The 27,851-nt window shown below is 47.9% G+C and overlaps 1 protein-coding gene across 2 annotated transcripts in view; it reads left to right on the top strand.

Moving 5' to 3' along the window:
• Nucleotides 1-27,851, top strand: part of HDLBP (high density lipoprotein binding protein) — a 671,758-nt gene that overhangs the window by 374,268 nt on the left and 269,639 nt on the right. For both annotated transcript variants that reach the window (XM_069213644.1, XM_069213643.1), the window contains exon 15: nt 10,637-10,723. In XM_069213644.1, coding sequence (XP_069069745.1) covers nt 10,637-10,723 — 87 coding nt within the window. The remainder of the gene's footprint in view (nt 1-10,636; nt 10,724-27,851) is intronic.

Here is a 27,851-nt window from a genome sequence, read left to right on the forward strand (position 1 = left end):
GGAGAAGGAGCACCTTTGACTATCACTTCTGGAGTCAGGGTTTGAGGAACCCTGGTCTCCGTAACTAGTAGTGGATAGGGGAAATTGTCCTCCACTTCACTAGCTTCCTCCTCTGTAAGGTTATCTTCAGAGGGGTTGTCTCTAGCAACCTCTGCCGAGAGCTCCTGGAACTGTACTTTGGTAGGGTCTGATCCAGTTTTTATCTTTTTAATTTTACAGAGAGTCCTTAACTCTAACATCCTAAGATGCAGGTAAGGGGTGAGGTTGAGCACCACCACCATCTCTTCTGTAGTAGACATTATTTCTCTAAAAGTAGGGGTACTTTTTAAGAATCTAAAACTATCTCTAGAACTTAATCCAAACTTCTACAAAAATTTTAAACTCTAAAAGAAATGCTAACAGGGACTAACTCAAGGCCCTAGCAGGACTTTTTGAAAAATTTAGAAAAATAGCTCAAATTTCAAAAATCAGTTTCTAATGACAATATTTGGAATTTAGTTGTGTGATCAGGTATTTTCTGAGTAGTCCAACAAATGCAAAGTCTTAGACCCCACCGCTGATCCACCAATATAGGAAGTTGGCTGTGTATATACTATTTCAAAGTAAGAAGTAGTGTGCACAGAGTCCAAGGATTCCCCTTAGAGGTAAGATAGTGGCAAAAAGAGTTAATTCTAATGCTCTATTTTGTGGTAGTGTGGTTGAGCAGTAGGCTTAACAGAGGGTAGTTTTAAGCATTTGTTGTACACACACAGGCAATAAATGAGGAACACACACAATGACAATTCTAGGCCAATAGGTTTTATATATACAAATCTTTTCTTAGTTTATTTTAAGAACCACCGGTTCAAGATTTACAAGTAATACTTCAAATGAAAGGTATTTCACTCCGGTATTCTAGGAACTTTGAATAATCACAATAGCATGTACAGTCTTTGTGAAAATGGCAATAAGCTATTTTAAAAGTGAACACAGTGCAAAAATGAACAGTTTCTGGGGAAGGTAATTAGAGGTTGAGTTCACAGGTAAGTAAAACACTTACAGGGTTCATAGTTTGGTCCAAGGTAGCCCACTGTTGGGGGTTCAAGGCAACCCCAAAGTTACCACACCAGCTGCTCAGGGCCGGTCAGGTGCAGAGGTCAAAGTGGTGCCCAAAACGCATAGGCTTCAATGGAAGCAGGGGTGCCCTGGTTCCAGTCTGCCAGCAGGTAAGTACCCGTGTCCTTGGAGGGCAGTCCAGGGGGGGTTTTGTAGGGCACAGCAGGCAGAGAAAGTACACCCTCAGCGGCACTGGGGCGGCCGGGTGCAGAGTGCAAACAGGCGTTGAGTTGTGTAGAAAGCAATAGGGAGACCCGGGGGTCTCTTTAATGATGCAGGCAGGCATAGGGAGGGCTCCTCTGGGTAGCCACCACCTGGGCTAGGCAGAGGGTCGCCTGGGGGGGTCACTCCTGCACTGGAGTTCGGGTCCTTCAGGTCCTAGGGGCTGTGGGTGCAGTGCTGGTTCCAGGCGTTGGGTCCCTTGTTACAGGCATCGCTGTGGGGGGCCCTGGTGGGTCAACTCTGGCTACTCACAGGCTCGCAGTCATCGGGGAGTCCTCCCTGTACTGTTAGTTTTCCGCAGGTCGAGCCGGGGGCGTCCGGTGCAGAGTGGAAAGTCTCACGCTTCCGGCGGGAAACGTGGGGTCTTCAAAAGTTGCTTCTTTGTTGCAGAAAGTTGCAGTTTGTTGAACAGGGCCGCTGTTCTCGGGAGCTACTTGGTCCTTTGGATGCAGGGCAGTCATCTGAGGCATCAGAGGTCGCTGGTCACTGTTGGATGCGTCACTGTTGCAGTTTTCGTCGAAGTAGGGAGAAAGGCCGGTGGGGCTGGGGCCAAATCAGTTGTCGTCTCAGTCTTCACTGCAGGGCTTCAGGTCAGCAGTCCTTCTTTAGGTTGCAGGAATCTATCTTTCTCGTTTCTGGGGGCCCCTAAATACTGAATTTAGGGGTGTGTTTAGGTCTGGGAGGGCAGTAGCCAATAGCTACTGTCCTTGAGGGTGGCTACACCCTCTTTGTGTCTCCTCCCTGTGGGGAGGGGGCACATCCCTAATCCTATTGGGGGAATCCTCCATCCACAAGATGGAGGATTTCTAAAAGCAGGAGTCACCTCCGCTTTGGAAACCTTAGGGGCTGTCCTGACTGGTGGGTGGCTCCTCCTTGTTTTCCTAATTATCTTCTCCAGCCTTGCCGCCAAAGGTGGGGGCAGTGGCTGGAGGGGCGGGCATCTCCACTAGCTGGGATGGCCTGTGGCGCTGTAACAAAAGGGGTGATCCTTTGAGGCTCACCGCCAGGTGTTAGTTTCTACAAGGGGAGGTGAGAAACACCTCCACCCAGTACAGGCTTTGTTCCTGGCCAGAGTGACAAAGGCACTCTCCCCATGTGGCCAGCAACATGTCTGGTGTGTGGCAGGCTGTCAAAAACTAGTCAGTCCACACGAAGTCGGTATGTTTTCAGGGGACATCTCTAAGATGCCCTCTGGGTGTATTTTACAATAAATTGCACACTGGCATCAGTGTGCATTTAGTGTGCTGAGAAGTTTGATAGCAAATTTCCCAGTTTTCAGTGTAGCCATTACGGTGCTGTGGAGTTTATGTTTAACAAACTCCCTGACCATATACTCTTATGACTACCCTGCACTTACAATGTCTAAGGTGTTGCTTAGACACTGTAGGGGCATAGTGCTCATGCACCTATGGCCTCACCTGTGGTATAGTGCACCCTGCTTAGGGCTGTAAGGCCTTCTAGAGGGGTGGCTTAACTATGTCACAGGCAGTGTGAGGTTGGCATGGCACTCTGAGGGGGGTGCTATGTCGACTTAGTCATTTTCTCCCCACCAGCACACACAGGCTGTGAGGCAGTGTGCATGTGCTGAGTGAGGGAGGGGTCCCCAGGGTGGCATAAGACATGCTGCAGCCCTTAGAGACCATCTGTGGCATCAGGGCCCATGGTACCAGGGGTACCAATTACAGGGGACGTACCTGGGTGCCAGGGTTGTGCCAATTGTGGAGACAAAGGTACAGTTTAGGCAAAGAACACTGGTGCTGGGGCCTGGTTAGCAGGGTCCCAGCACACTTTCAAATCATGACTTCGCATCAGCAAAAGCAAAAAGTCAGGGGGTAACCATGCCAAGGAGGCATTTCCTTACAACTGGGTATTGTGCATTATCCGCAATGGTTACTGCATAGAATTGGCAAAGCACAATACAAATGATGGAAGGAATGCAGAACCAATCAAACATTCACCCCCAGTGCATAGAATTGGCACAAATTCCCCCAGATATACCTCCAAAACCAAACAAACTCTCCTCCCAACATAACTCCATGTTGCAAGAAGTACAGTCACTATTACTCAAACAAGCCATCAAGCTTGTATCACACCATCAAATAGTAACAGTGGTTTACTCCCTGTACTTCCTTATTCCCAAAAAAGATGGAACCTTGAGACCAATACTAGATCTCAGAACTCTCAATCTTTACATCCTGTCAGAACACTTTCACATGGTAACACTACAAGATGTAGTCCCACTGCTACAACAAGATTTCATGCAACATTAGAGCTCAAGGTTGAGTATTTTCACATCCCATCAATCCAGCGCACAGAAAATCTCCTGTTTGTAATACAGGAAAAACGTTACCAGTTCAAAGTGTTACCCTTCAGGATAACAGCTCCCAGAGTATTTACAAAATGCCTTGCGGTAGTTGCAGCCTACCTAAGAAGGCAACGCATCCATGTCTTTCCATATCTCGGCGATTGACTAATAAAATCCAGCAGTCATACAGTGTCAAAACCATACACATTATGTAATACAAACCCTACGCACTCTAGGGTTCTCTTTAAACTACCAAAAATCCCACTTGCAACTGGCGCAAATTCAACAGTATTTAGGAGCCACTCTAAATACGCAAACAGCACTTGCAAGCCCAAGTCCACAAAGAGTACAAACATTCCACAATGTATTGGCACAAATTCAGTCAAACCAACAGTAGAAAGTCAAGTTTGTCATGAAACTGTTGGCCATGATGGCATCATGCATCTCCATTGTACCAAATGCAAGATTAAACATGCATCCCTTACAACAGCGCCTTACAAAACAATGGTCACAGGCACACGGTCAACTTCAAGATCTAGTGTTGATAGACTGCCAAACACGCATATCGCTTCAGTGGTGGAATTCCACAAATTTAAACCAAGGTCGACCATTTCAAGACCCTGTGCCTCAAACCACAGTCGCAACAGAAGCATCAATGATTGTATGGGGAGCACACCTCAACAATCACAACATTCAAGGACAATGGGACACCAAACACAAACAACTTCACATACATCACCTAGAATTGATAGCGGTATTCCTAGCACTCAAAGCCTTTCAACCTCTTCTCTTTAACAAACACATTCTGTAGGAAGTTGGCTCTGTATGTACTATTTCAAAGTAAGAAATAGCATGCACAGAGTCCAAGGGTTCCCCTTAGAGGGAAGATAGTGGCAAAAAGAGATCATTTGAATGCTCTATTTTGTGGTAGTGTGGTCGAGCAGTAGGCTTATCAGAGGGTAGTGTTAAGCATTTGTTGTATACCCACACAGGCAATAAATGAGGAACACACACCCAGAAACAATTCCAGGCCAATAGGTATTTGTATAGAAAAATATCTTTTCTTAGTTTATTTTAAGAACCACAGGTTCAAGATTTACAAACAATAATTTAAATGAAAGGTATTTCACTCAGGTATCTTAGGAACTTTGAATCATCACAATAGCATGTACAGTTTTGGCAAAAATGGCAATAAGCTATTTTGAATGTGGACACTGCAAAATTCAACAGTTCCTGGGGGAGATAAGTATTGGTTAGATTTGTAGGTAAGTAAAGCACTTACAGGGTTCAAAGTTGGGTCCAAAGTAGCCCACCGTTGGGGGTTCAGGGCAACCCCAAAGTTACCACACCAGCAGCTCAGGGCCAGTCAGGTGCAGAGGTCAAAGTGGTGCCCAAAACGCATAGGCTTCAATGGAGAAGGGGGTGCTGCGGTTCTAGTCTGCCAGTAGGTAAGTACCCGCGACTTGGGAGGTCAGACCAGGGGGGTTTTGTAGGGCACCGGGGAGGACACAAGTCAGCACAAAAAGTACACCCTCAGGGGCACAGGGGCGGCCAGGTGCAGATTGCAAACAGGTGTCGGGTTTGCAATAGATTTCAATCTGAGATCCAGGGGTCTCTTCAGCTATGCAGGCAAGGTGGGGGGGGGGGGGGGGCTCCTCGGGGTAGCCACCACCTGGGCTAGGGAGAGGGCCACCTGGGGGTCGCTCCTGCACTGGAGGTCGGATCCTTCAGGTCTTGGGGGCTGCGGGTGCAGTGGGTTTCCCAGGCATCTGGTTCTTTGAAGCAGGCAGTAGCGGTCAGGGGGAGCCTCTGGATTCCTTCTGCAGGTGTCACTGGGAGGGCTCGGGGGGGGTCAGCTCTGGCTACTCACAGGGTCGCAGTCGCTGGGGAGTCCTCCCTGTAGTGTTGGTTCTCCGCAGGTCGAGCCGGGGGCGTCTGGTGCAGAGTGGAAAGTCTGACACTTCCGACGGGTAACGTGTGGTCTTTAAAAGTTTGCTTCTTCGTTGCAAAATTGCAGTTTCTTTGGAACAGGGCCGCTGTCCCGGGGAGTTCTTGGTCCTTTTAGATGCAGTGTAGTCCTCTGAGGCTTCAGAGGTTGCGGGACCCTGGCGATGCGTCGCTATTGTAGTTTTTCTTGAAGTGATGAGACAGGCCGGTAGGGCTCGGGCCAAAGCAGTTGGTGTCTCCGTCTTCTCTGCAGGGCTTCAGGTCAGCAGTTCTTCTTAGTCTTCAGGTTGCAGGAATCTATTTTGCTTGGTTCTGGGGGCCCCTAAATACTCAATTAAGGGGTGTGTTTAGGTCTGGGGGTTAGTAGCAAATGGCTACTAGCCCTGAGGGTGGCTACACCCTCTTTGTGCCTCCTCCCTGAGGGGAGGGGGCACATCCCTAATTCTATTGGGGGAAATCCTCCATCTGCAAGTTGGAGGATTTCTAAAAGTCAGTCACCACAGCTCAGGACACCTTAGGGGTTGTCCTGACTGGCCAGTGACTCCTCCTTGTTTTTCCCATGATCTCCCCCGGCCTTGCCACCAAAAGTGGGGCCGTGGCCGGAAGGGGCGGGCGTCTCCTCTAGCTGGGATGCCCTGTGGTGCTGTAACAAAGGGGGTGAGCCTTTGAGGCTCACGCCAGGTGTTACAGTTCCTGAGGGGGAGGTGAGAAGCACCTCCACCCAGTACAGGCTTTGTTACTGGCCACAGAGTGACAAAGGCACTCTCCCCATGTGGGCAGCAATATGTCTGGTGTGTGGCAGGCTGGCAAAACTAGTTAGCCCACACTGGAAGTAGGGTATGTTTTCAGGGGGCATCTCTAAGATGCCCTCTGGGTGTATTTCCCAATAAAATGCACACTGGCATCAGTGTGCATTTATTGTGCTGACAAGTTTGATACCAAACTTCACAGTTTTCAGTGTAGCCATTATGGTGCTGTGGGGTTCATGTTTGACAAACTCCCAGACCATATACTCTTATGGCTACCCTGCACTTAAAATGTCTAAGGTTTTGCTTAGACACTGTAGGGGCACAGTGCTCATGCACTTGTGCCCTCACCTACGGTATAGTGCACCCTGCCTTAGGTCTGTAAGGCCTGCTAGAGGGGTGACTTATCTATACTGCATAGGTAGTGTGAGGTTGGCATGGCACCCTGAGGGGAGTGCCATGTCGACATACTCGTTTTGTCCTCACTAGCACACACAAGCTGGCAAGCAGTGTGTTTGTGCTGAGTGAGGGGTCCCCAGGGTGGCATAAGACATGCTGCATTCCTTAGAGACCTTCCCTGGCATCAGGGCCCTTGGTACCAGGGGTACCAGTTACAAGGGACTTACCTGGATGCCAGGGTGTGTCAATTGTGGAAATAAAAGTACAGGTTAGGGAAAGAACACTGGTGCTGGGGCCTGGTTAGAAGGCCTCAGCACACTTTCAAATCAAAACTTAGCATCAGCAAAGGCAAAAAGTCAGGGGGTAACCATGCCAAGGAGGCATTTCCTTACACAAGGGGAGCGACCTCTTAGGCAAGGGTCGTTCCCCTGGGGGGGGCATATTTATTTTAGTCCATTTCTGCCCCCCTAGGGGGGAAGATCAGCCTATTTTAATTAGGCCGATCTGCCCCCAAGGGGGCAGAAACCACTAGGCATTAGGGATTTTTTTGTTGTTTTAGAGATGGGGAGCGACCCCTTAGACAAGGGTCGCTCCCCTGGAGGGGCAAATTGTATTGGGGCAGATAGGCCAATTTTAGGCCAGTAGGCACCGGGGATCTTTTTTTTCTTTGTGTCAATGTCACGCAAGGGGAGCGACCCCTTAGGCAAGGGTTGCACCCCAGGGGTTGTGGAGGCGGGGGGAAATTTATTTAAGGCCATTTCTGCCCCCAGGGGGGCCAGAAACCTCTAGGCGCCAGGGCCCTTTTTTATTTTTTTAATTTTTTTTTTTTTTTGAGGGGTCGCTCCCCTGGGGGGGAAAGGGGTCTTTTTTTTTTTTTTTTTTTTTTGCGCCAATGTCACGCAGGGGGAGCGACCCCGTAGGCAAGGGTCGCTCCCCGAGGGGGTTGGGAGGGCATATTTATTTTAGGCCATTTCTGCTCCTCCTTGGCCCGGCTGAGCTAGAGGCAAAATCCACAGGTAGGCACTTTGTAAAAAAAACACCTCTGTTTTCTGTGAAAAAATGGGATGTGTCCACGTTGTGTTTTGAGCCGTTTCCTTTCGTGGGCGCTAGGCCTACCCACACAAGTGAGGTATCATTTTTATCGGGAGACTTGGGGGGAACGCTGGGTGGTAGGAAATTTGTGGCTCCTCTCAGATTCCAGAACTTTCTGTCACCGAAATGTGAGGAAAACGGGTTTTTCTGTTTTTTTTTTTTTTTAGCCAAATTTTGAGGTTTGCAAAGGATTCTGGGTAACAGAACCTGGTCAGAGCCCCACAAGTCACCCCATCTTGGATTCCCCTAGGTGTCTAGTTTTCAAAAATGCTCTGGTTTGCTAGGTTTCCCCAGGTGCCGGCTGAGATAGAGGCCAAAACCCACAGGTAGGCATTTTGCAAAAAACACCTCTGTTTTCTGTGGAAAAAAATGTGATGTGTCCACGTTGTGTTTTGCGCCATTTCCTTTTGTGGGCGCTAGGCCTAACCACACAAGTGAGGTACCGTTTTTATCGGGAGACTTGGGGGAACACAGAATAGCAAAACAAGTGTTATTGTTCCTTGTCTTCCTCTACATTTTTTCCTTCCAAATGTAAGACAGTGTGTAAAAAGACGTCTATTTGAGAAATGACCTGTAATTCACATGCTAGAATGGACACCCCGGAATTCAGAGATGTGCAAATAACCACTGCTTCTCAACACCTTATCTTTCGGCCATTTTGGAAATACAAAGGTTTTCTTGATACCTATTTTTCACTTTTTATATTTCAGCAAATTCATTTATGTATACCCAGTATAGAATAAAAACCCATTGCAAGGTGCAGCTCATTTATTAGCTCTGGGTACCTAGAGTTGTTGATGAACCTACAAGCACTATATATCCCGCAACCAGAAGAGTCCAGCTGACGTAACAGTATATTGCTTTCAAAATCTGACATCGCAGGATAAAGTTAAAGAAAAACGTGGAGAAAAATGGCTGTTTTTTTTCACCTCAATTTCAATATTTTTTTATTTCAGCTTTTATTTTCTGTAGGAAAAAACTTGTAGGATGTACACCAATGACCCCTTGCTGAATTCAGAATTTTGTCTACTTTTCAGACATGTTTAGCTTTCTGGGATCCAGCATTGGTTTCTCACAGATTGTGGTCACTAACTGGAAGGAGGCTGAAAGCACAAAAAATTGTAAAAATGGGGTGTGTCCCAGTAAAATGCCAAAATTGTGTTAAAAAATTGGGTTTTCTGATTCAAGTCTGCCTGTTCCTGAAAGCTGGGAAGCTGGTGATTTTAGCACCGCAAACCCTCTGATAATGACATTTTCAGGGGAAAAAACCACAAGCCTTCTTCTGTGGCCCCTTTTTTCCTATTTCTTTGAAGAAAAAAAAACGATTTTTTCATTGTATTTTGGCTAATTTCTTGGCCTCCTTCTGGGGAACCCACAAAGTCTGGGTACCTCTAGAATCCCTAGGCTGTTGGAAAAAAGGACGCAAATTTGGCGTGGGCAGCTTATGTGAACAAAAAGTTATGAGGGCCTAAGCGCAAACTGCCCCAAATAGCCAAAAAAAGGCTCTGCACAGGAGGGGGAAAGGCCTGGCAGTGAAGGGGTTAAACTGAATTTTATAGGTAGGTAGGCTAAAATTGTTTGATTAAATGATTTATACTGCGTATCTTGTCACTGTTCTTTGTGAACTCACACTGTGGCGGGAATTAATTCGGTATTCTGTTCTTCTGTTGATGAACCTTGTAATCGTAATAAGATGTATTTACTGCTTACTTACCCTGATGAGTCATTTGAAGGTTTTTACAGTAAGTAGCATGCTATTCTGAAATTTAAGGTTGGTAGTTAATCTAATGGTTATTGTTGGTTATTGCGAATAGTAATTTGCGCTCAAGAGAAAATTGCATGCGTTTACTCCAGTTACTTTGTGATATATTAATGCCAGATAGACATGTTCGTTAGTGTGAGCTGTGTAGTTTAAGGTGAGTGGTTGCAGCGATAGGATAGAGGAGATTAGGTATTGTTGGATTGCATTGGTAGGGTTTTAGAGAGGTTACAATCTAAGTATCAGCCAGTTGCTGAATAACAATAAGGGTTAAAGCCGGCATGAGACTGAGGCTAATCTCAGGAAGAAAAAAAAAAATATGCTGAAGATGGAAGGTTAGCGGGTCACTCTAGGGGTCGGGGTGGGGGGGAGAAGGACATTGAGCTTAATTTTTCATTCAGGCTTTTTGGAGAATAGTGTTAGAAGAGTTGAAGAGATAGCAAGCAATTAGAGAATGTAAGCCTTAGAAAGTAATGTTAGTAATGGTGCTCTATATTTGGGGCATAAAGCTTTAACAAGTGATTCTCGGTGTACTCACGGTGTCAACATTAAGAGCCTTAACCTATTGTGTGCCAAGCCTAGGACAGCTTTTAAATGTAGTCCGGAGTATCCTACCTTCCTACAGGGTCTAAAAGTGGCAAAAAGGGGGAATGAAGATGTAAAAAGGGTATAGTTTCAAGATCTTCTCTAACTGTAGTAAGTTATTTGGCACTGGTTGAAAGCCCTTGCTCAGTTCTCAGTCAGGTGTCTACCCTGTTTTGCCAACTAATCCTGTCAATGTGTATGCTGTGTTTGTAGCCATTGTAATATATGCATTGTATGTAAAGTGAAGCAGAAAGATGTAGGACTGTTGGTTTCATTTTGAAAGCCCCAGGCCTGTTCTGTTCATGCATTTGGCTGATTGCCACTGTTTGCCACTTTTAACTTTGGTATTTCAGTGTTAACATATTGGATGAATTCCAGATTTATATTTATTTGAGGAAAATTGTGCTGTTTTATTGTTGTACCAGTGGGAGAGCTGTACAGGGTTATTGTTCCCCCTTCAATCTCAATGTTTGTCTTTTTTTCCAGGTGGAAAATAGCTATTCTTTATCTGTCCCAATCTTCAAACAGTTCCATAAGAATATTATTGGGAAAGGAGGTGCCAACATCAAGAAGGTGAGGTACAATAGCTTTTTTTTTTTTTTTTTTTTTTTTTTTTTAAGAGCAGATCAGTATTTTTTAGCAGTCTTCAAACACCATGTCTTGGAGGTGGAGGCTTTCTGGCCCTCTAGTTTATGCATGTCTGCTTGCATTTTTTTTTTAAGCTTCGGCCATGTGATATCACCCGGCAAGAGTATGATCATTATTTAAGTGGATTTCTGACCAAGTTATTTTGTTTAACTCATCAAGCGCAAGACTTTGGTATTTTATTAAGCATCATTTTTTGCAGTTTTGTACGAAAGGTGAATATTTGGAGGTTAATGTAGGAAAGTACCCTTTTTTTTGGCATCGTTACCCCTACTTTTTACCTGCTATCAGTGTGTTTTGACTGTTCACTGGGATCCTGCTAACCAGGACCCCATTGACTGTGCTCTCTCCCTCTAAAGTTGGTTGCCTAGGACTTTGCACCCCCCCCCCCCCCCCACAATTGACATACTGGTACCCCCATGTGAGTCTCCTGTATATGGTACTTAAGTACCCAGGGCCTTGGGGCACCAGGGTTCCCCATGGGCAGCATTATGTATTGTGCCACCCATGGGAGCCAATGCAACATGTCTGCAGGCCTGCAATTGCAATCTACGTGAAAAGGTGCATGCACCCTTTCACTACAGGTCACTGCAAGTCACCCCCTATGGCAGGCCCTCCTAGCCCAGAGGGCAGGGTTCCAGTACCTGTGTGTAAGGGCACCCCTGCATAAGCAGGGGTGCCCATATGAACTCATCTCCATTTCCCTGGACTCCGTAAGTGCGGGGAAGCCATTTTACCCATGTACTGGACACATTTTACCTGTGTCCAGCTACATAATGGTAACTCTGAACCTTGGCATGTTTGCTATCAAACATTTCGGAATCATACCCCAATACTGTTGCCAGTATTGGTTGTTTGATTGCATGCACTCTGGGGGCTCCCTAGCGGACTCCCAACGTTGCTCCTACCAGTCTTTTTTTTTTTTTTATAGATTTCCGGGCAGCCTGTGCTACTGCCACCCCACAGATAGCTTTCTGCCCTCCTGCTGCTTGACCAGCTGAGGCAGAACAAAGGATTTCCTGTGGGAGAGGGAGTCAACACCCTCTCCCCTTGGAAATAGATGTTACTTGGCTTGGGAGGGTAGCTTCAAAAAGCCACTGTTAATCTTTGAAGGGCACATTTGGATAATCCTTGCATAAACCCGTTTGCACCACTCCAGGTGACATTCCCCCCCCCCCCCCCCCCCCCCCCCTTTTTTCCCTGATCTGGTATGAAACTGGACAGCGGAAAGGAGAGTGACCACTCCCCTGTCCATCACCACCCCAGGGGTTGTGTCCAGAGGTCCTCCATGAGGCCACTTGATTATACTAGCTTGAATCCAAGGTGGGCATAGGCCCCTGGGAGCATCTGAGTGGCCAGGTCAGGCAGGTGATGTCACAGCCCCCTCCTGCTAGCTGGTCACCCTGATAGGTGACCAATCTCCCCTCCTGGGCTATTAGTCTCTCTCTCCCAGGTGGGTCTTCAGATTTGATGTTCAAGGTTCCTGCAGGACTCCTCTGCATTACTTCATCTTCTGGCCACAGGACTGCAACTGGACCCTCCAGGAACTGACAATCTACGACTCCACTCTGCAACATTGTTTCTCAGGCTCTGTCCAGCAACTGCAACGTGGCAGTGCATCCTCTGAGGGTGACAAGTCTTCAGCGTGCAAAAGAAGCAGGAAGGAATCTCCCTTGGAGTGAAGGAACAATGGCCAGCTTCATGGATCTCCTCACCTCTCCTTGAACTGCAGGGATCCTGCATCACAGGTCATGGTCTGAATTGATCCACTTGGTCCTCTTTACCAGCAGCCCAACTTGGGATACGGTAAGCCCTTGCCTCTACTCACTGGACAGCCCCCCTGTGCATTGCGACTCTTACAGCTATCAAGACCTCTTTGTTCCTCTTCCAAGGGATCTTCAGGCTCAGCCCCAGCCTCCAGGTGTCTCCTCTGCAGTCTCCTGCCTGCTGCTCCAGTGACATGAGACTGTTCTCCAGGTGTACTGAGTGGGCCTCACTGCAAATCCTTTGCCTGCTGCTTGTGGGGGCTGCCTCCTCTTCTTACTCTCCCAGCGGCTGAGGGTTGCATCTGACTCCCCTCTTTGGGTCAAGTCCCCTTGGCCTTTCTGGTCCTCTTCAGCCTTGCAAAACCTTCTTCACTAACTCTTGCCAAGGCTTGTTGGTGGTTCTCCAGCACCACTGACTGACTGCATCACAAAGGCAGACATTGGACATCACTTGCATCACTTCTGCAACTCCTCTTCTGCTCCTGTACTGCACTGCTGACTTTCTTCAGCCACCGACGACCTTGTCCTGCATCCACAGAAGGGTGGGTAGTGGCTCCTACCACAGCTGAACACTCCCAACTCTACTGGACTTGGTCCCCTTCTTTTGGTTTCTTCCAGTCTTGTGTGGGGCTTGCACAGTCTTTTTCCAAAGTTCTCATGTGGGTTTGGGGAAGAATCTGTTACTTACCTCCTCTCTTGGTCGCTGGGGCACACCCTGTTAATTACAGCTCCCCTCTACTGATTCCACTTCCTTGGGTGAGGGACTGCCTTTCACATTCCACTTAGTATATAGTTTGGTCTCCCTTTAGGGCCTTAAGTATTTTCTATTGTTTTACTATTTCTATACTAATTACAGACTTCTAATGTGGATATAATCGTTTCTTTACTTACCTCCTAGTAGATTATTCCCTAAACAGTATTTTAGTAGTTGTCACTGTAGGAAGTTGGCTCTGTATGCACTATTTCAAAGTAAGGAATAGTATGCACAGTGTCCAAGGGTTCCCCTTAGAGGTAAGATAGTGGCAAAAAGAGATAATACTAATGCTCTATTTTGTGGTAGTGTGGTCGAGCAGTAGGCTTATCAAAGGAGTAGTGTTAAGCATTTGTTGTACACACACAGGCAATAAATGAGGAACACACACTCAGACAATTCCAGGCCAATAGGTTTTTGTATAGAAAAATATATTTTCAGAACCACAGGTTAAAATTTTACATGTAATACTTTGCATGAAAGGTATTGCAGGTAGGTACTTCAGGAAATTTGAATAATCAAAATAGCATATACAGTCTTCACATAAATCACATATAGCTATTTTAAAACTAGACAGTGCAATTTTCACAGTTTGTAGGGGGAGTAAGAGTTTGTTAGTTCTTGCAGGTAAGTAAACCAGCTACGGGGTTCAAGCCGCCAACAGTGGGGGCTGTGTCCAGGGGGCGGGCATCTCCACTAGCTGGAGTACCCTGGGGCATTGTAACACGAAGCCTGAGCCTTTGAGGCTCTATGCTAGGTGTTACAGTTCCTGCAGGGGGGAGGTGTGAAGCACCTCCACCCAGAGCAGGCTTTTGTTTCTGTCCTCAGAGAGCACAAAGGCCCTCACCACATGGGGTCAGAAACTCGTCTCTCAGCAGCAGGCTGGCACAGACCAGTCAGTCCTGCACTGAAAAATTGGGTAAAATACAGGGGGCATCTGTGTGCATTTTTTAATAAATCCAACACTGGCATCAGTGTGCATTTATTGTGCTGAGAAGTTTGATACCAAACTTCCCAGTATTCAGTGTAGCCATTATGGAGCTGTGGAGTTCGTTTTTGACAGACTCCCAGACCATATACTCTTATGGCTACCCTGCACTTACAATGTCTAAGGTTTTGCTTACTCTGTAGGGTCATAGTGCTCATGCACCTATGCCCTCACCTGTGGTATAGTGCACCCTGCCTTAGGGCTGTAAGGCCTGCTAGAGGGGGTGACATACTTATGCCGCAGGCAGTGTGAGGTTGGCATGGTACCCTGAGGGGAGTGCCATGTCGACTTAGTCATTTTCTCCCCACCAGCACACACAAGCTGGCAAGCAGTGTGTCTGTGCTGAGTGAGGGGTCTCCAGGGTGGCATAAGACCTGCTGCAGCCCTTAGAGACCTTCCCTGGCATCAGGGCTCTTGGTACCATGGGCACCAGTTACAAGGGACTTACCTGGGTGCCAGGGTTGTGCCAATTGTGGAGACAATGGTACATTTAGGTGAAAGAACACTGGTGCTGGGGCCTGATTAGCAGGGTCCCAGCACACTTCAGTCAAATCAGTATGAGGCAAAAAAGTGGAGGGTAATTGCAACAGGGAGCCATTTCTTTACACACACTGATTTGTATGCACCAGTCATGTGATTATGTCCGAAGTCAGTGTACCAGAAGTTTAGAGAGAGTCTTGATGTCTGTGTTAATCATGGTAAGATGTCGATATGAAGGTGGATCAGAGGTGTCCGAACTAGGTTTTATCATCATTGACTCACCTTTCCTGCATCATGGAGGGTAAGATCCTGTTGGATTTGGCCACTAGTTATCAGTCCATTAGACTCTGACTGAAATCTGTTATGTAGGTCTGATAGAACTTGGCTGGTAAGCCATCACTTCCCGGCATTTTCCCTCCAGGCAGTGCCCTGAGGGCCATTTTGAGCTCTTACAGCATCCATCACCTTGAAGCAATTTTGCTTGCAAGGTTTTGCGCACTCCACATGTTGAGCCTATATATTGACCCCTAAGCACTGCTTTAATTGCTTCCCCTTCCATGGTTCAGATTTGCGTTCCTAGCCAGTTTTCAGTGAAAGTGTTGCAGTACCTCTGCCAGTGTGTCCCTCCCGTGTGCATCTTGCAATATGTCAATGGGCAATCTCCACATCTTGGTCATTTGGGCGCTAACCTCCCAGTCCAGTGAACACACAACTGGGAACTTATCATACAAGTATCAGGAAAGGTGCATCAATTCCCCTTCCCTTGGGGCAACAAGATATGACGTCAAGATTCTTTCTAATAGTACTCCTGAAGAGGTGAGGTCCTGCTCCTGCCTCACACAGGCGGTGGTGCGGGCTTGGAGGGAGGCCAATACGTTTTTGGGCTGGGACGGGAGATTAACAGCAGAGACTCCACTCTGGTGTAGTGACGAACTGCGTGAGCTTTGAACGTTATAAGGCTTCCGTGCTTGGAGGCTAATTGGCATTGAGAAAACTCTGGATGTGTGGAGGGAGGGATCCCCGATTACGTACTCTGATCTACAGATTGATTATGACCTGGGACTCTCCAAGGCATTTAAGCATACCCAACTGAGCCATGCCCTGGGGAGGCATCTACATGCAGGGGAACAAGTTTCTGATTTCTCCCCATTGGAGGATCACCTGTTGATGGACCCCATACCGGAGAAAGCAGTTTCTCTCCTTGATAAAAAATGATGAATAACTTGCCTGACACTGGGCACGCTCTGAGAGGTGTGGGAGCGGGATGTGGGGTGCATGGAAGACGACTGGCTGGACGCCCTGCAGAGTCCCAGAGAGGTCTTGATCCGGGTGAGATTCCGCCTTGTGCAATTACAAATCCTTCGTAGATCATACTACTCTAAAACCCTCCTACATCGCATGGGCCATGGAGATTCAGATCTGTGCTGAAGGTGTACGGAGGTGGGCACGTTCTTACATATTTTGTGGAACTGTCCAATCATACAGCTGTTCTGGGGGAGTATAGTACACATAATGGCCCAGGTCACAGGACTTGGGGTTGCTCAGGAGCCTCGATGGCTACTTCTCCAGATCTCAGGGGAGGAAACCTGGATGAAACACCAAAAGACTTGGTTGACACTGGCAGCGGGGGTGGCAAAACGGTATGTTGTCCGGTCCTGGGGGCATCTGAGCCACCGACCGTCCAAAGCTGGGTGAGGAACATGGACTGGTGTCATTGTGCTGAGCGGATAGTCTACCGGGGGAAGAGCTGCCCCAAAAATTTGAAAAAAATATGGTCGCAATGGGGACAATATAGAGTTCTATAGGGGGCTACATGGTTATTACATCGTCTGTAGACATGGTTGTTTGAGTTCAGGCTGATACCCTTGACCAAGATATTAGAGTTGAATGTATTTGTTACTGCTGAATTGTACTGAGCTTGATTTAATAAAAATGTTTTTTTTTAAAAGATTGTCTAGCCTGCTGTAATTGCCACAGGTCCCTGAGTGGCTTGTATATTCCCTCCATCTGGGATGTACCTCCCTCCACACATCTTTAATTCCCAGCTGGGCCAATACTTCCCGCAATTCTGTTGTCATCTAAGGTTTAGAGTTTAAGCGTAGGGAATGGCAATCCAGCTTCCCATCTGCAACACAATTGAAGTCTCCCACTGTAGGAAGTTGTCTCTGTATGTACTATTTCAAAGTAAGAAATAGCATGTACAGAGTCCAAGGGTTCCCCTTAGAGGTAAGATAGTGGCAAAAAGAGAATTCTAATGCTGTATTTTGTGGTAGTGTGGTCGAGCAGTAGGCTTATCAGAGGGTAGTGTTAAGCATTTGTTGTATACACACACAGGCAATAAATGAGGAACACACACTCAAAGACAATTCCAGCCCAATAGGTTTTTATATAGAAAAATAGATTTTCTTAGTTTATTTTAAGAACCACAGGTTCAAGATTTACAAACAATACTTTAAATGAAAGGTATTTCACTCAGGTATCTTAGGAACTTTGAATCATAAAAGCTTGTACAGTTTTGGCAAAAATGGCAATAAGCTATTTTAAAATTGTACACAGTGCAAAATTCAATAGTTCCTGGGAAAGGTAAGTGTAGGAAGTTGGCTCTGTATGTGCTATTTCAAAGTAAGGAATAGGATGCACAGAGTCCAAGGGTTCCCCTTAGAGGTAAAATAGTGGTAAAAAGAGATAATACTAATGCTCTATTTTGTGGTAGTGTGGTCGAGCAGTAGGCTTATCCAAGGAGTAGTGTTAAGCATTTGTTGTACATACACATAGACAATAAATGAGGTACACACACTCCGAGACAAATCCAGCCAATAGGTTTTGTATAGAAAAATATATTTTCTTAGTTTATTTTAAGAACCACAGGTTCAAATTTAACATGTAATATCTTGTTTGAAAGGTATTGCAGGTAAGTACATTAGGAACTTTGAATCATTTCAATTGCATGTATACTTTTCAAGTTATTCACAAATAGCTATTTTAAAAGTGGACACTTAGTGCAATTTTCACAGTTCCTGGGGGAGGTAAGTTTTTGTTAGTTTTACCAGGTAAGTAAGACACTTACAGGGTTCAGTTCTTGGTCCAAGGTAGCCCACCGTTGGGGGTTCAGAGCAACCCCAAAGTTACCACACCAGCAGCTCAGGGCCGGTCAGGTGCAGAGTTCAAAGTGGTGCCCAAAACGCATAGGCTTCAATGGAGAGAAGGGGGTGCCCCGGTTCCAGTCTGCCAGCAGGTAAGTACCCGCGTCTTCGGAGGGCAGACCAGGGGGGTTTTGTAGGGCACCGGGGGGGACACAAGCCCACACAGAAATTTCACCCTCAGCGGCGCGGGGGCGGCCGGGTGCAGTGTTAGAACAAGCGTCGGGTTCGCAATGTTAGTCAATGAGAGATCAAGGGATCTCTTCAGCGCTGCAGGCAGGCAAGGGGGGGCTTCCTCGGGGAAACCTCCACTTGGGCAAGGGAGAGGGACTCCTGGGGATCACTTCTGCAGTGAAAGTCCGGTCCTTCAGGTCCTGGGGGCTGCGGGTGCAGGGTCTTTTCCAGGTGTCGGGACTTAGGTTTCAGAGAGTCGTGGTCAGGGGAAGCCTCTGGATTCCCTCTGCAGGCGGCGCTGTGGGGGCTCAGGGGGGACAGGTTTTGGTACTCACAGTCGTAGAGTAGTCCGGGGGTCCTCCCTGAGGTGTTGGTTCTCCACCAGCCGAGTCGGGGTCGCCGGGTGCAGTGTTGCAAGTCTCACGCTTCTTGCGGGGAGATTGCAGGGTTCTTTAAAGCTGCTTCTTTGGATAAAGTTGCAGTCTTTTTGGAGCAGGTCCGCTGTCCTCTGGAGTTTCTTGTCGTCGTCGAAGCAGGGCAGTCCTCAGAGGATGCAGAGGTCGCTGGTCCCTTTGGAAGGCGTCGCTGGAGCAGAGTTCTTTGGAAGGCAGGAGACAGGCCGGTGAGTTTCTGGAGCCAAGGCAGTTGTTGTCTTCTGGTCTTCCTCTGCAGGGGTTTTCAGCTAGGCAGTCCTTCTTCTTGTTGTTGCAGGAATCTAATTTTCTATGGTTCAGGGTAGCCCTTACATACTAAATTTAAGGGCGTGTTTAGGTCTGGGGGGTTAGTAGCCAATGGCTACTAGCCCTGAGGGTGGGCACACCCTCTTTGTGCCTCCTCCCAAGGGGAGGGGGTCACAATCCTAACCCTATTGGGGGAATCCTCCATCTGCAAGATGGAGGATTTCTAAAAGTTAGTCACCTCAGCTCAGGACACCTTAGGGGCTGTCCTGGCTGGCCAGTGACTCCTCCTTGTTATTCTCATTATTTTCTCCGGCCTTGCCGCCAAAGGTGGGGGCCGGGGCCGGAGGGGGCGGGCAACTCCACTAAGCTGGAGTGTCCTGCGGTGCTGTGACAAAGGGGTGAGCCTTTGAGGCTCACCGCCAGGTGTTACAGCTCCTGCCTGGGGGAGGTGTTAGCATCTCCACCCAGTGCAGGCTTTGTTACTGGCCTCAGAGTGACAAAGGCACTCTCCCTATGGGGCCAGCAACATGTCTCTAGTGTGGCAGGCTGCTGGAACCTAGAGCCTACACAGATAGTCGGTTAAGTTTCAGGGGGCACCTCTAAGGTGCCCTCTGTGGTGTATTTTACAATAAAATGTACACTGGCATCAGTGTGCATTTATTGTGCTGAGAAGTTTGATACCAAACTTCTCAGTTTTCAGTGTAGCCATTATGGTGCTGTGGAGTTCGTGCAAAACAGACTCCCAGACCATATACTCTTATGGTTACCCTGCACTTACAATGTCTAAGGTTTTGTTTAGACACTGTAGGGGTACCATGCTCATGCACTGGTACCCTCACCTATGGTATAGTGCACCCTGCCTTAGGGCTGTAAGGCCTGCTAGAGGGGTGGCTGACCTATACTTGCATAGGCAGTGAGAGGCTGGCATGGCACCCTGAGGGTAGTGCCATGTCGACTTACTCATTTTGTTCTCACTAGCACACACAAGCTGGCAAGCAGTGTGTCTGTGTTGAGTGAGAGGTCTCCAGGGTGGCATAAGACATGCTGCAGCCCTTAGAGACCTTCCTTGGCATCAGGGCCCTTGGTACTAGAAGTACCAGTTACAAGGGACTTATCTGGATGCCAGGGTCTGCCAATTGTGGATACAAAAGTACAGGTTAGGGAAAGAACCCTGGTGCTGGGGCCTGGTTAGCAGGCCTCAGCACACTTTCAATTGTAAACATAGCATCAGCAAAGGCAAAAAGTCAGGGGGCAACCATGCCAAGGAGGCATTTCCTTACAGTAAGTATTTGTTGTTTTTTCAGGTAAGTAGAGCACTTACAGGGTTCAAAGTTGGGTCCAAGGTAGCCCACCGTTAGGGGTTCAGGGCAACCCCAAAGTTACCACACCAGCAGCTCAGGGCCGGTCAGGTGCAGAGGTCAAAGTGGTGCCCAAAACGCATAGGCTTCAATGGAGAAGGGGGTGCCCCGGTTCTTGTCTGCCAGCAGGTAAGTACCCCTGACTTCGGAGGGCAGACCGGGGGCGAGGGGGGGGGGGTGGTTTGTAGGGCACTGGGGGGGGGGGGACACACACACACACACACACAAAGTACACCCTCAGCGGCACAGGGGCAGCCGGATGCAGAGTGCAAACAGGCGTCTGGTTCGCAATAGGTTTCAATGGGAGACCCAGGGGTCTCTTAGCGATGCAGGCAAAGGGGGTTGGGGGGCTCCTCAGGGTAGCCACCACCTGGGCTAGGAAGAGGGCCACTGAGGGTCGCTCTTGCACTGGAGTTCGGATCCCTCAGGTCCTGGGGGTTTACCAAGCGTCTTTGAAGCAGGCAGTCGCGGTCAGGGGGAGCCTCTGGATTTCCTCTGCAGGCGTCGCTGTGGCGGCTCAGGGGGGGGTAATCTCTGGCTCCTCACGGGCTCGCAGTCGCCGGGGAGTCCTCCCTGTAGTGTTGGTTTTCTGCAGGTTGAGCTGGGGTGTTGGGTGCAGAGTGGAAAGTCTCACGCTTCCGGCGGGAAACGTGTGGTCTTTAAAAGTTGCTTCTTTGTTGCAAAGTTGCAGTTTCTTTGGAACAGGGCCGCTGTCCTCGGGAGTTCTTGGTCCTTTTAGATGCAGGGTAGACCTCTGAGGCTTCAGAGGTCGCTGGACCCTGGGGGATGTGTCGCTGTTGCAGCTTTTCTTGAAGTGGGGAGACAGGCTGGTAGGGCTGGGGCCAAAGCAGTTGGTGTCTCCGTCTTCTCTGCAGGGCTTCAGGTCAGCAGTCCTTCGTCTTCAGGTTGCAGGAATCTAGTGTTCGATGGCATCTGTCGCTGTAGATACGCATGTTCTGCAATAGCTCGCCATCTGGTGTTGGGCCGGAGTGTTACAAGTTGTTTTTCTTCGAAGAAGTCTTTCGAGTCACGAGACCGAGTGACTCCTCCTTTTGTCTCCATTGCGCATGGGCGTCGACTCCATCCTCGATTGTTTTTTTTCCGCCATCGGGTTCGGACGTGTTCCTGTCGCTCCGAGTTTCGGAACGGAAAATTAGCTAATTTCGGAAGATTTTCGTTGGTATTGTTGCGTTCGGGATCGGCGTACTTAGATTCCACACCGCATCGAAGACTGAAGAGCTCCGGTGCCCTTCGGGGTAGTTTTCGATCCTCCGTCGGGGCCTGGTCGGCCCGACCGCGTGCTGAAGAACGCCGATGGAACGGACCCCGTTTCGTTTCTGCCCCAAATGCCACAATAAATACCCCTACACAGACCAACACTTGGTCTGCAACCTGTGCCTGTCACCTGAGCACAGCGAAGACACCTGCGAGGCCTGTCGTGCGTTCCGGTCCCGAAAAACACTCCGAGACCGTCGAGCCAGAAGACTTCAAATGGCGTCCGCACCGACAGCCCAACGGGAGTTCGAGGAACAGGAAGAAGAAGGTACCTTCTCGATCCAAGACTCAGACTCCGAAGGATTCGACGACACACAAACTGTGAGTAAGACGTCGAAAACCACACAAAGAAACATTTACAAGGCCCAGGGGACGCCACTGCCACCAGGCCATGGCTCCACCCATAAACTCGGTGACCGACCGTTGGCACCGAAAAAGGCCAAAACAGTGCCGAGATCGTCCGACTCCGGTCGAGACACCGGCACGCAGCCTTCTCGAGACCGAGAAAGTGCTGGAGACAAGCCTCGACACCGAGATGCCGGTGTGGACACGGCTCGACGCCGAGACAGCGGCACCGAAACAGATCGGCGCCGAGAGGTTTCGGCCCCGAAAAGGAAAAAAGTCACCTCGGAGCCGAAAAAACACGCAGACAAAGTTTCAACGCCGAAACAAACTGCAAGCGACCCAGCTTCAGGCTCTTATACAGAAGAGCACTCGCTAACCTCCCAAATGCAAAAGCATAGGTTTGTGGAAGAGCTACAAGCAACTGATGTGGACCATACGCAAAAGCGTATCTTCATTCAGCAGGGGACAGGTAAAATAAGCACCCTTCCCCCCATTAGGAGAAAGAGAAGGTTGGAGTTCCAAACGGAACAAGCACCACAACCAAAAGTGGTTAAAAGAATTACACCACCACCCTCTCCTCCGCCCGTGATTACCGTTTCACCAGCACAAACTCCATCTCACTCCCCAGCTCACACCACCATGAGCCAGGGTGACCAAGATCAGGACGCATGGGACCTATACGATGCCCCAGTGTCAGATAACAGCCCAGAGGCCTACCCTACAAAGCCATCTCCACCAGAAGACAGCACCGCGTACTCTCAGGTGGTGGCCAGAGCAGCACAATTTCATAACGTAAGCCTCCACTCAGAACAGGTCGAGGATGATTTCTTGTTCAACACACTCTCCTCCACCCACAGCTCCTACCAAAGCCTGCCTATGCTCCCTGGTATGCTCCGGCACGCAAAAGACATATTTAAGGAGCCGGTCAAAAGTAGGGCAATCACGCCAAGGGTGGAAAAGAAGTATAAGCCGCCTCCTACGGACCCGGTTTTCATCACTACGCAGCTGCCACCAGACTCTGTTGTTGTAGGAGCAGCTAGGAAAAGGGCCAACTCTCACACATCTGGAGATGCACCACCCCCAGATAAAGAAAGCCGCAAGTTCGATGCAGCCGGTAAAAGAGTCGCAGCACAAGCTGCAAACCAGTGGCGCATCGCGAACTCCCAGGCACTACTTGCGCGCTATGACAGAGCCCACTGGGACGAGATGCAACATCTCATTGAACATCTGCCCAAGGACTTCCAAAATAGGGCGAAACAAGTGGTTGAGGAGGGACAGACCATCTCCAACAACCAGATACGTTCCTCCATGGACGCTGCAGATACAGCTGCACGGACAATTAATACATCTGTAACTATCAGACGGCATGCATGGCTCCGAACGTCTGGATTTAAACCAGAGATTCAACAAGCAGTTCTCAATATGCCTTTTAATGAAAAAGAACTGTTCGGTCCAGAAGTGGACACAGCGATTGAGAAACTCAAAAAAGATACAGACACTGCCAAAGCCATGGGCGCACTCTACTCCCGCAGAGCAGAGGGAATTACAGCACATTCCGTAAAACGCCCTTTCGAGGGGGGTTTCGGGGTCAAAGCACACAAGCCAGCACCTCACAAGCAACACCGTCCACTTACCAGGGACAGTATAGAGGAGGTTTTCGGGGACAATATAGAGGAGGGCAATTCCCTAGAAATAGAGGGAGATTTCAAAGCCCCAAAACCCCTACTACTAAACAATGACTCACATGTCACTCACCCCCTCCACACAACACCAGTGGGGGGAAGAATAGGTCATTATTACAAAGCATGGGAGGAAATCACTACAGACACTTGGGTTCTAGCAATTATCCAACATGGTTATTGCATAGAATTTCTACAATTCCCTCCAAACATACCACCAAAAGCACAAAATTTAACAACACACCATTCCAATCTCCTGGAGATAAAAGTGCAGGCACTATTGCAAAAGAATGCAATCGAATTAGTGCCAAACACACAGATAAACACAGGAGTTTACTCACTGTACTTTCTGATACCAAAGAAGGACAAAACGCTGAGACCAATCCTAGACCTCAGAGTAGTGAACACATTCATCAAATCAGACCACTTCCACATGGTCACACTACAAGAAGTATTGCCATTGCTAAAACTACACGACTACATGGCAACTTTAGACCTCAAGGATGCTTATTTCCATATACCAATACACCCATCTCACAGGAAATACCTAAGGTTTGTATTCAAAGGAATACATTACCAATTCAAGGTACTGCCTTTCGGATTAACAACCGCACCAAGAGTCTTTACCAAATGTCTAGCGGTAGTCGCTGCACACATAAGAAGGCAGCAAATACATGTGTTCCCATATTTGGACGACTGGCTAATCAAGGCCCATTCGTTCATACAGTGCTCAAATCACACAAATCAGATCATACAAACCCTCTTCAAACTCGGGTTCACCGTCAATTTCACAAAATCCAAAATTCTGCCACGCAAGGTACAACAATACCTGGGAGCCATAATAGACACATCAAAGGGAGTAGCCACTCCAAGTCCACAAAGAATTCAAAATTTCAACACCATCATACAACGCATGTATCCAACACAAGAGATACAGGCAAAGATGGTATTACAACTCCTAGGCATGATGTCATCATGCATAGCCATTGTCCCAAACGCAAGACTGCACATGAGGCCCTTACAACAATGCCTAGCATCACAGTGGTCTCAAGCACAGGGTCACCTTCTAGATCTGGTGTTAATAGACCGCCAAACTTACCTCTCGCTTCTGTGGTGGAACAACATAAATTTAAACAAGGGGCGGCCTTTCCAAGACCCAGTGCCACAATACGTAATAACAGATGCTTCCATGACAGGGTGGGGAGCACACCTCGATCAACACAGCATACAAGGACAATGGAACGTACATCAAACAAAACTGCATATCAATCACCTAGAACTTCTAGCAGTTTTTCAAGCACTAAAAGCTTTCCAACCAATAATCGTTCACAAATACATTCTCGTCAAAACAGACAACATGACAACAATGTATTATCTAAACAAGCAGGGAGGGACGCACTCCACGCAGTTAAGCCTGCTAGCACAAAAAATTTGGCATTGGGCAATTCACAACCAAATTCGCCTAATTGCACAGTTTATACCAGGGATACAAAATCAACTCGCAGACAATCTCTCTCGAGATCACCAACAGGTCCACGAATGGGAAATTCACCCCCAAATTCTGAACACTTATTTCAAACTCTGGGGAACACCTCAGATAGACTTGTTTGCGACAAGGGAGAACGCAAAATGCCAAAACTTCGCATCCAGGTACCCACACAAACAATCCCAAGGCAATGCCCTATGGATGAACTGGTCAGGGATATTTGCTTACGCTTTTCCTCCTCTCCCTCTCCTTCCTTACCTGGTAAACAAACTCAGTCAAAGCAAACTCAAACTCATATTAATAGCACCAACTTGGGCAAGGCAACCCTGGTACACAACGCTGCTAGACCTATCAGTGGTACCCTGCATCAAATTGCCCAACAGGCCAGATCTGTTGACACAGCACAACCAAAAGATCAGACACCCAGATCCAGCATCGCTGAATCTAGCAATCTGGCTCCTGAAATCCTAGAATTCGGGCACTTACAACTTACCCAAGAATGTATGGAAGTCATAAAACAAGCAAGAAGGCCATCCACCAGGCACTGCTATGCAAGTAAATGGAAGAGGTTTGTTTGCTACTGCCATATTAATCAAATACAACCATTACACACAACTCCAGAACATGTAGTGGGTTACTTGCTTCACTTACAAAAATCTAACCTAGCTTTCTCTTCCATTAAGATTCACCTTGCAGCAATATCTGCATACCTGCAGACTACCTATTCAACTTCCCTATATAAAATACCAGTCATTAAAGCATTCATGGAGGGCCTTAGGAGAATTATACCACCAAGAACACCACCTGTTCCTTCATGGAACCTAAATGTTGTCCTAACTAGACTTATGGGTCCACCTTTTGAACCCATGCACTCCTGCGACATACAGTTCCTAACCTGGAAGGTGGCATTTCTCATCGCCATTACTTCCCTGAGAAGAGTAAGCGAGATTCAGGCGTTTACTATACAAGAACCTTTTATACAACTACACAAAAATAAAGTCGTCCTGAGGACCAATCCTAAATTTTTGCCAAAGGTTATTTCACCGTTCCATCTAAATCAAACAGTGGAACTTCCAGTGTTCTTTCCACAGCCAGATACCGTAGCTGGAAGGGCACTACATACATTAGATGTCAAAAGAGCATTAATGTATTACATTGACAGAACAAAAAACATCAGAAAGACTAAACAACTCTTTATTGCATTTCAAAAACCTCACGCAGGAAACCCAATTTCAAAACAAGGTATAGCCAGATGGATAGTTAAATGCATCCAAATCTGCTACCTTAAAGCTAAACGACAGCTGCCCATTACACCAAGGGCACACTCAACCAGAAAGAAAGGTGCTACCATGGCCTTTCTAGGAAACATCCCAATGCAAGAAATATGTAAGGCAGCCACATGGTCTACGCCTCACACATTCACCAAGCACTACTGTGTAGACGTGTTATCCGCACAACAAGCCACAGTAGGTCAAGCCGTATTAAGGACATTATTTCAGACTACTTCCACTCCTACAGGCTGATCCACCGCTTTTGGGGAAATAACTGCTTACTAGTCTATGCAGAACATGCGTATCTACAGCGACAGATGCCATCGAACTGAAAATGTCACTTACCCAGTGTACATCTGTTCGTGGCATCAGTCGCAGTAGATTCGCATGTGCCCACCCGCCTCCCCGGGAGCCTGTAGCAGTTTGGAAGTTACCTTCAATTATTTCTATATGTATCATCTCAACCTTAAATAGGTGCATACTTAGTCACTCCATTGCATGGGCACTATTACTACAATTCAACTCCTACCTCACCCTCTGCGGGGAAAAACAATCGAGGATGGAGTCGACGCCCATGCGCAATGGAGACAAAAGGAGGAGTCACTCGGTCTCGTGACTCGAAAGACTTCTTCGAAGAAAAACAACTTGTAACACTCCGGCCCAACACCAGATGGCGAGCTATTGCAGAACATGCGAATCTACTGCGACTGATGCCACGAACAGATGTACACTGGGTAAGTGACATTTTCATTCCTAGGTTCTGGGGAGCCCCTAAATACTGAATTTAGGGGTGTGTTTAGGTCTGGGAGGGCAGTAGCCAATGGCTACTGTCCTTGAGGGTGGCTACACCCTCTTTGTGCTTCCTCCCTGTGGTGAGGGGGGCACATCCCTATTCCTATTGGAGGAATCCTCCAAAATCAAGATGGAGGATTTCTAAAGGTAGGGGTAACCTCAGATCAGGACGCCTTAGGGGCTGTCCTGACTGGTGGGTGACTCCTTGTTTTTCTCATTATCTCCCCTGGACTTGCCGCCAATAGTGGGGGCTGTGTTCAGGGGGCGGGCATCTCCACTAGCTGGAGTGCCCTGGGGCATTGTAACACGAAGCCTGAGCCTTTGAGGCTCACTGCTAGGTGTTACAGTTCCTGCAGGGGGGAGGTGTGAAGCACCTCCCCCCAGAGTAGGCTTTTGTTTCTGTCCTCAGAGAGCACAAAGGCCCTCGCCACATGGGGTCATAAACTCGTGTCTCAGCGGCAGGCTGGCACAGACCAGTCAGTCCTGCACTGAACAATTGGGCAAATTACAGGGGACATCTCAAAGATGCCCTCTGTGCGCATTTTTTAATAAATCCAACACTGGCATCAGTGTGGGTTTATTATTCTGAGAAGTTTGATATCAAACTTCACAGTATTCAGTGTAGCCATTATGGAGCTGTGGAGTTTGTTTTTGACGAACTCCCAGACCATATACTTAATATGGCCACACTGTAGTTACAATGTCTAAGAATAGACTTTGACTTTGACACTGTAGGGCATATTGCTCATGCAGCTATGCCCTCACCTGTGGTATAGTGCACCCTGCCTTAGGGCTGTAAGGCCTGCTAGTGGGGTGACTTACCTATGCCACAGGCAGTATTTTGTGTGCATGGCATCCTGAGGGGGATGCC

This window comes from Pleurodeles waltl, chromosome 11, assembly GCF_031143425.1.
Source record: "Pleurodeles waltl isolate 20211129_DDA chromosome 11, aPleWal1.hap1.20221129, whole genome shotgun sequence".
NCBI classification, from domain to species: domain Eukaryota; kingdom Metazoa; phylum Chordata; class Amphibia; order Caudata; family Salamandridae; genus Pleurodeles; species Pleurodeles waltl.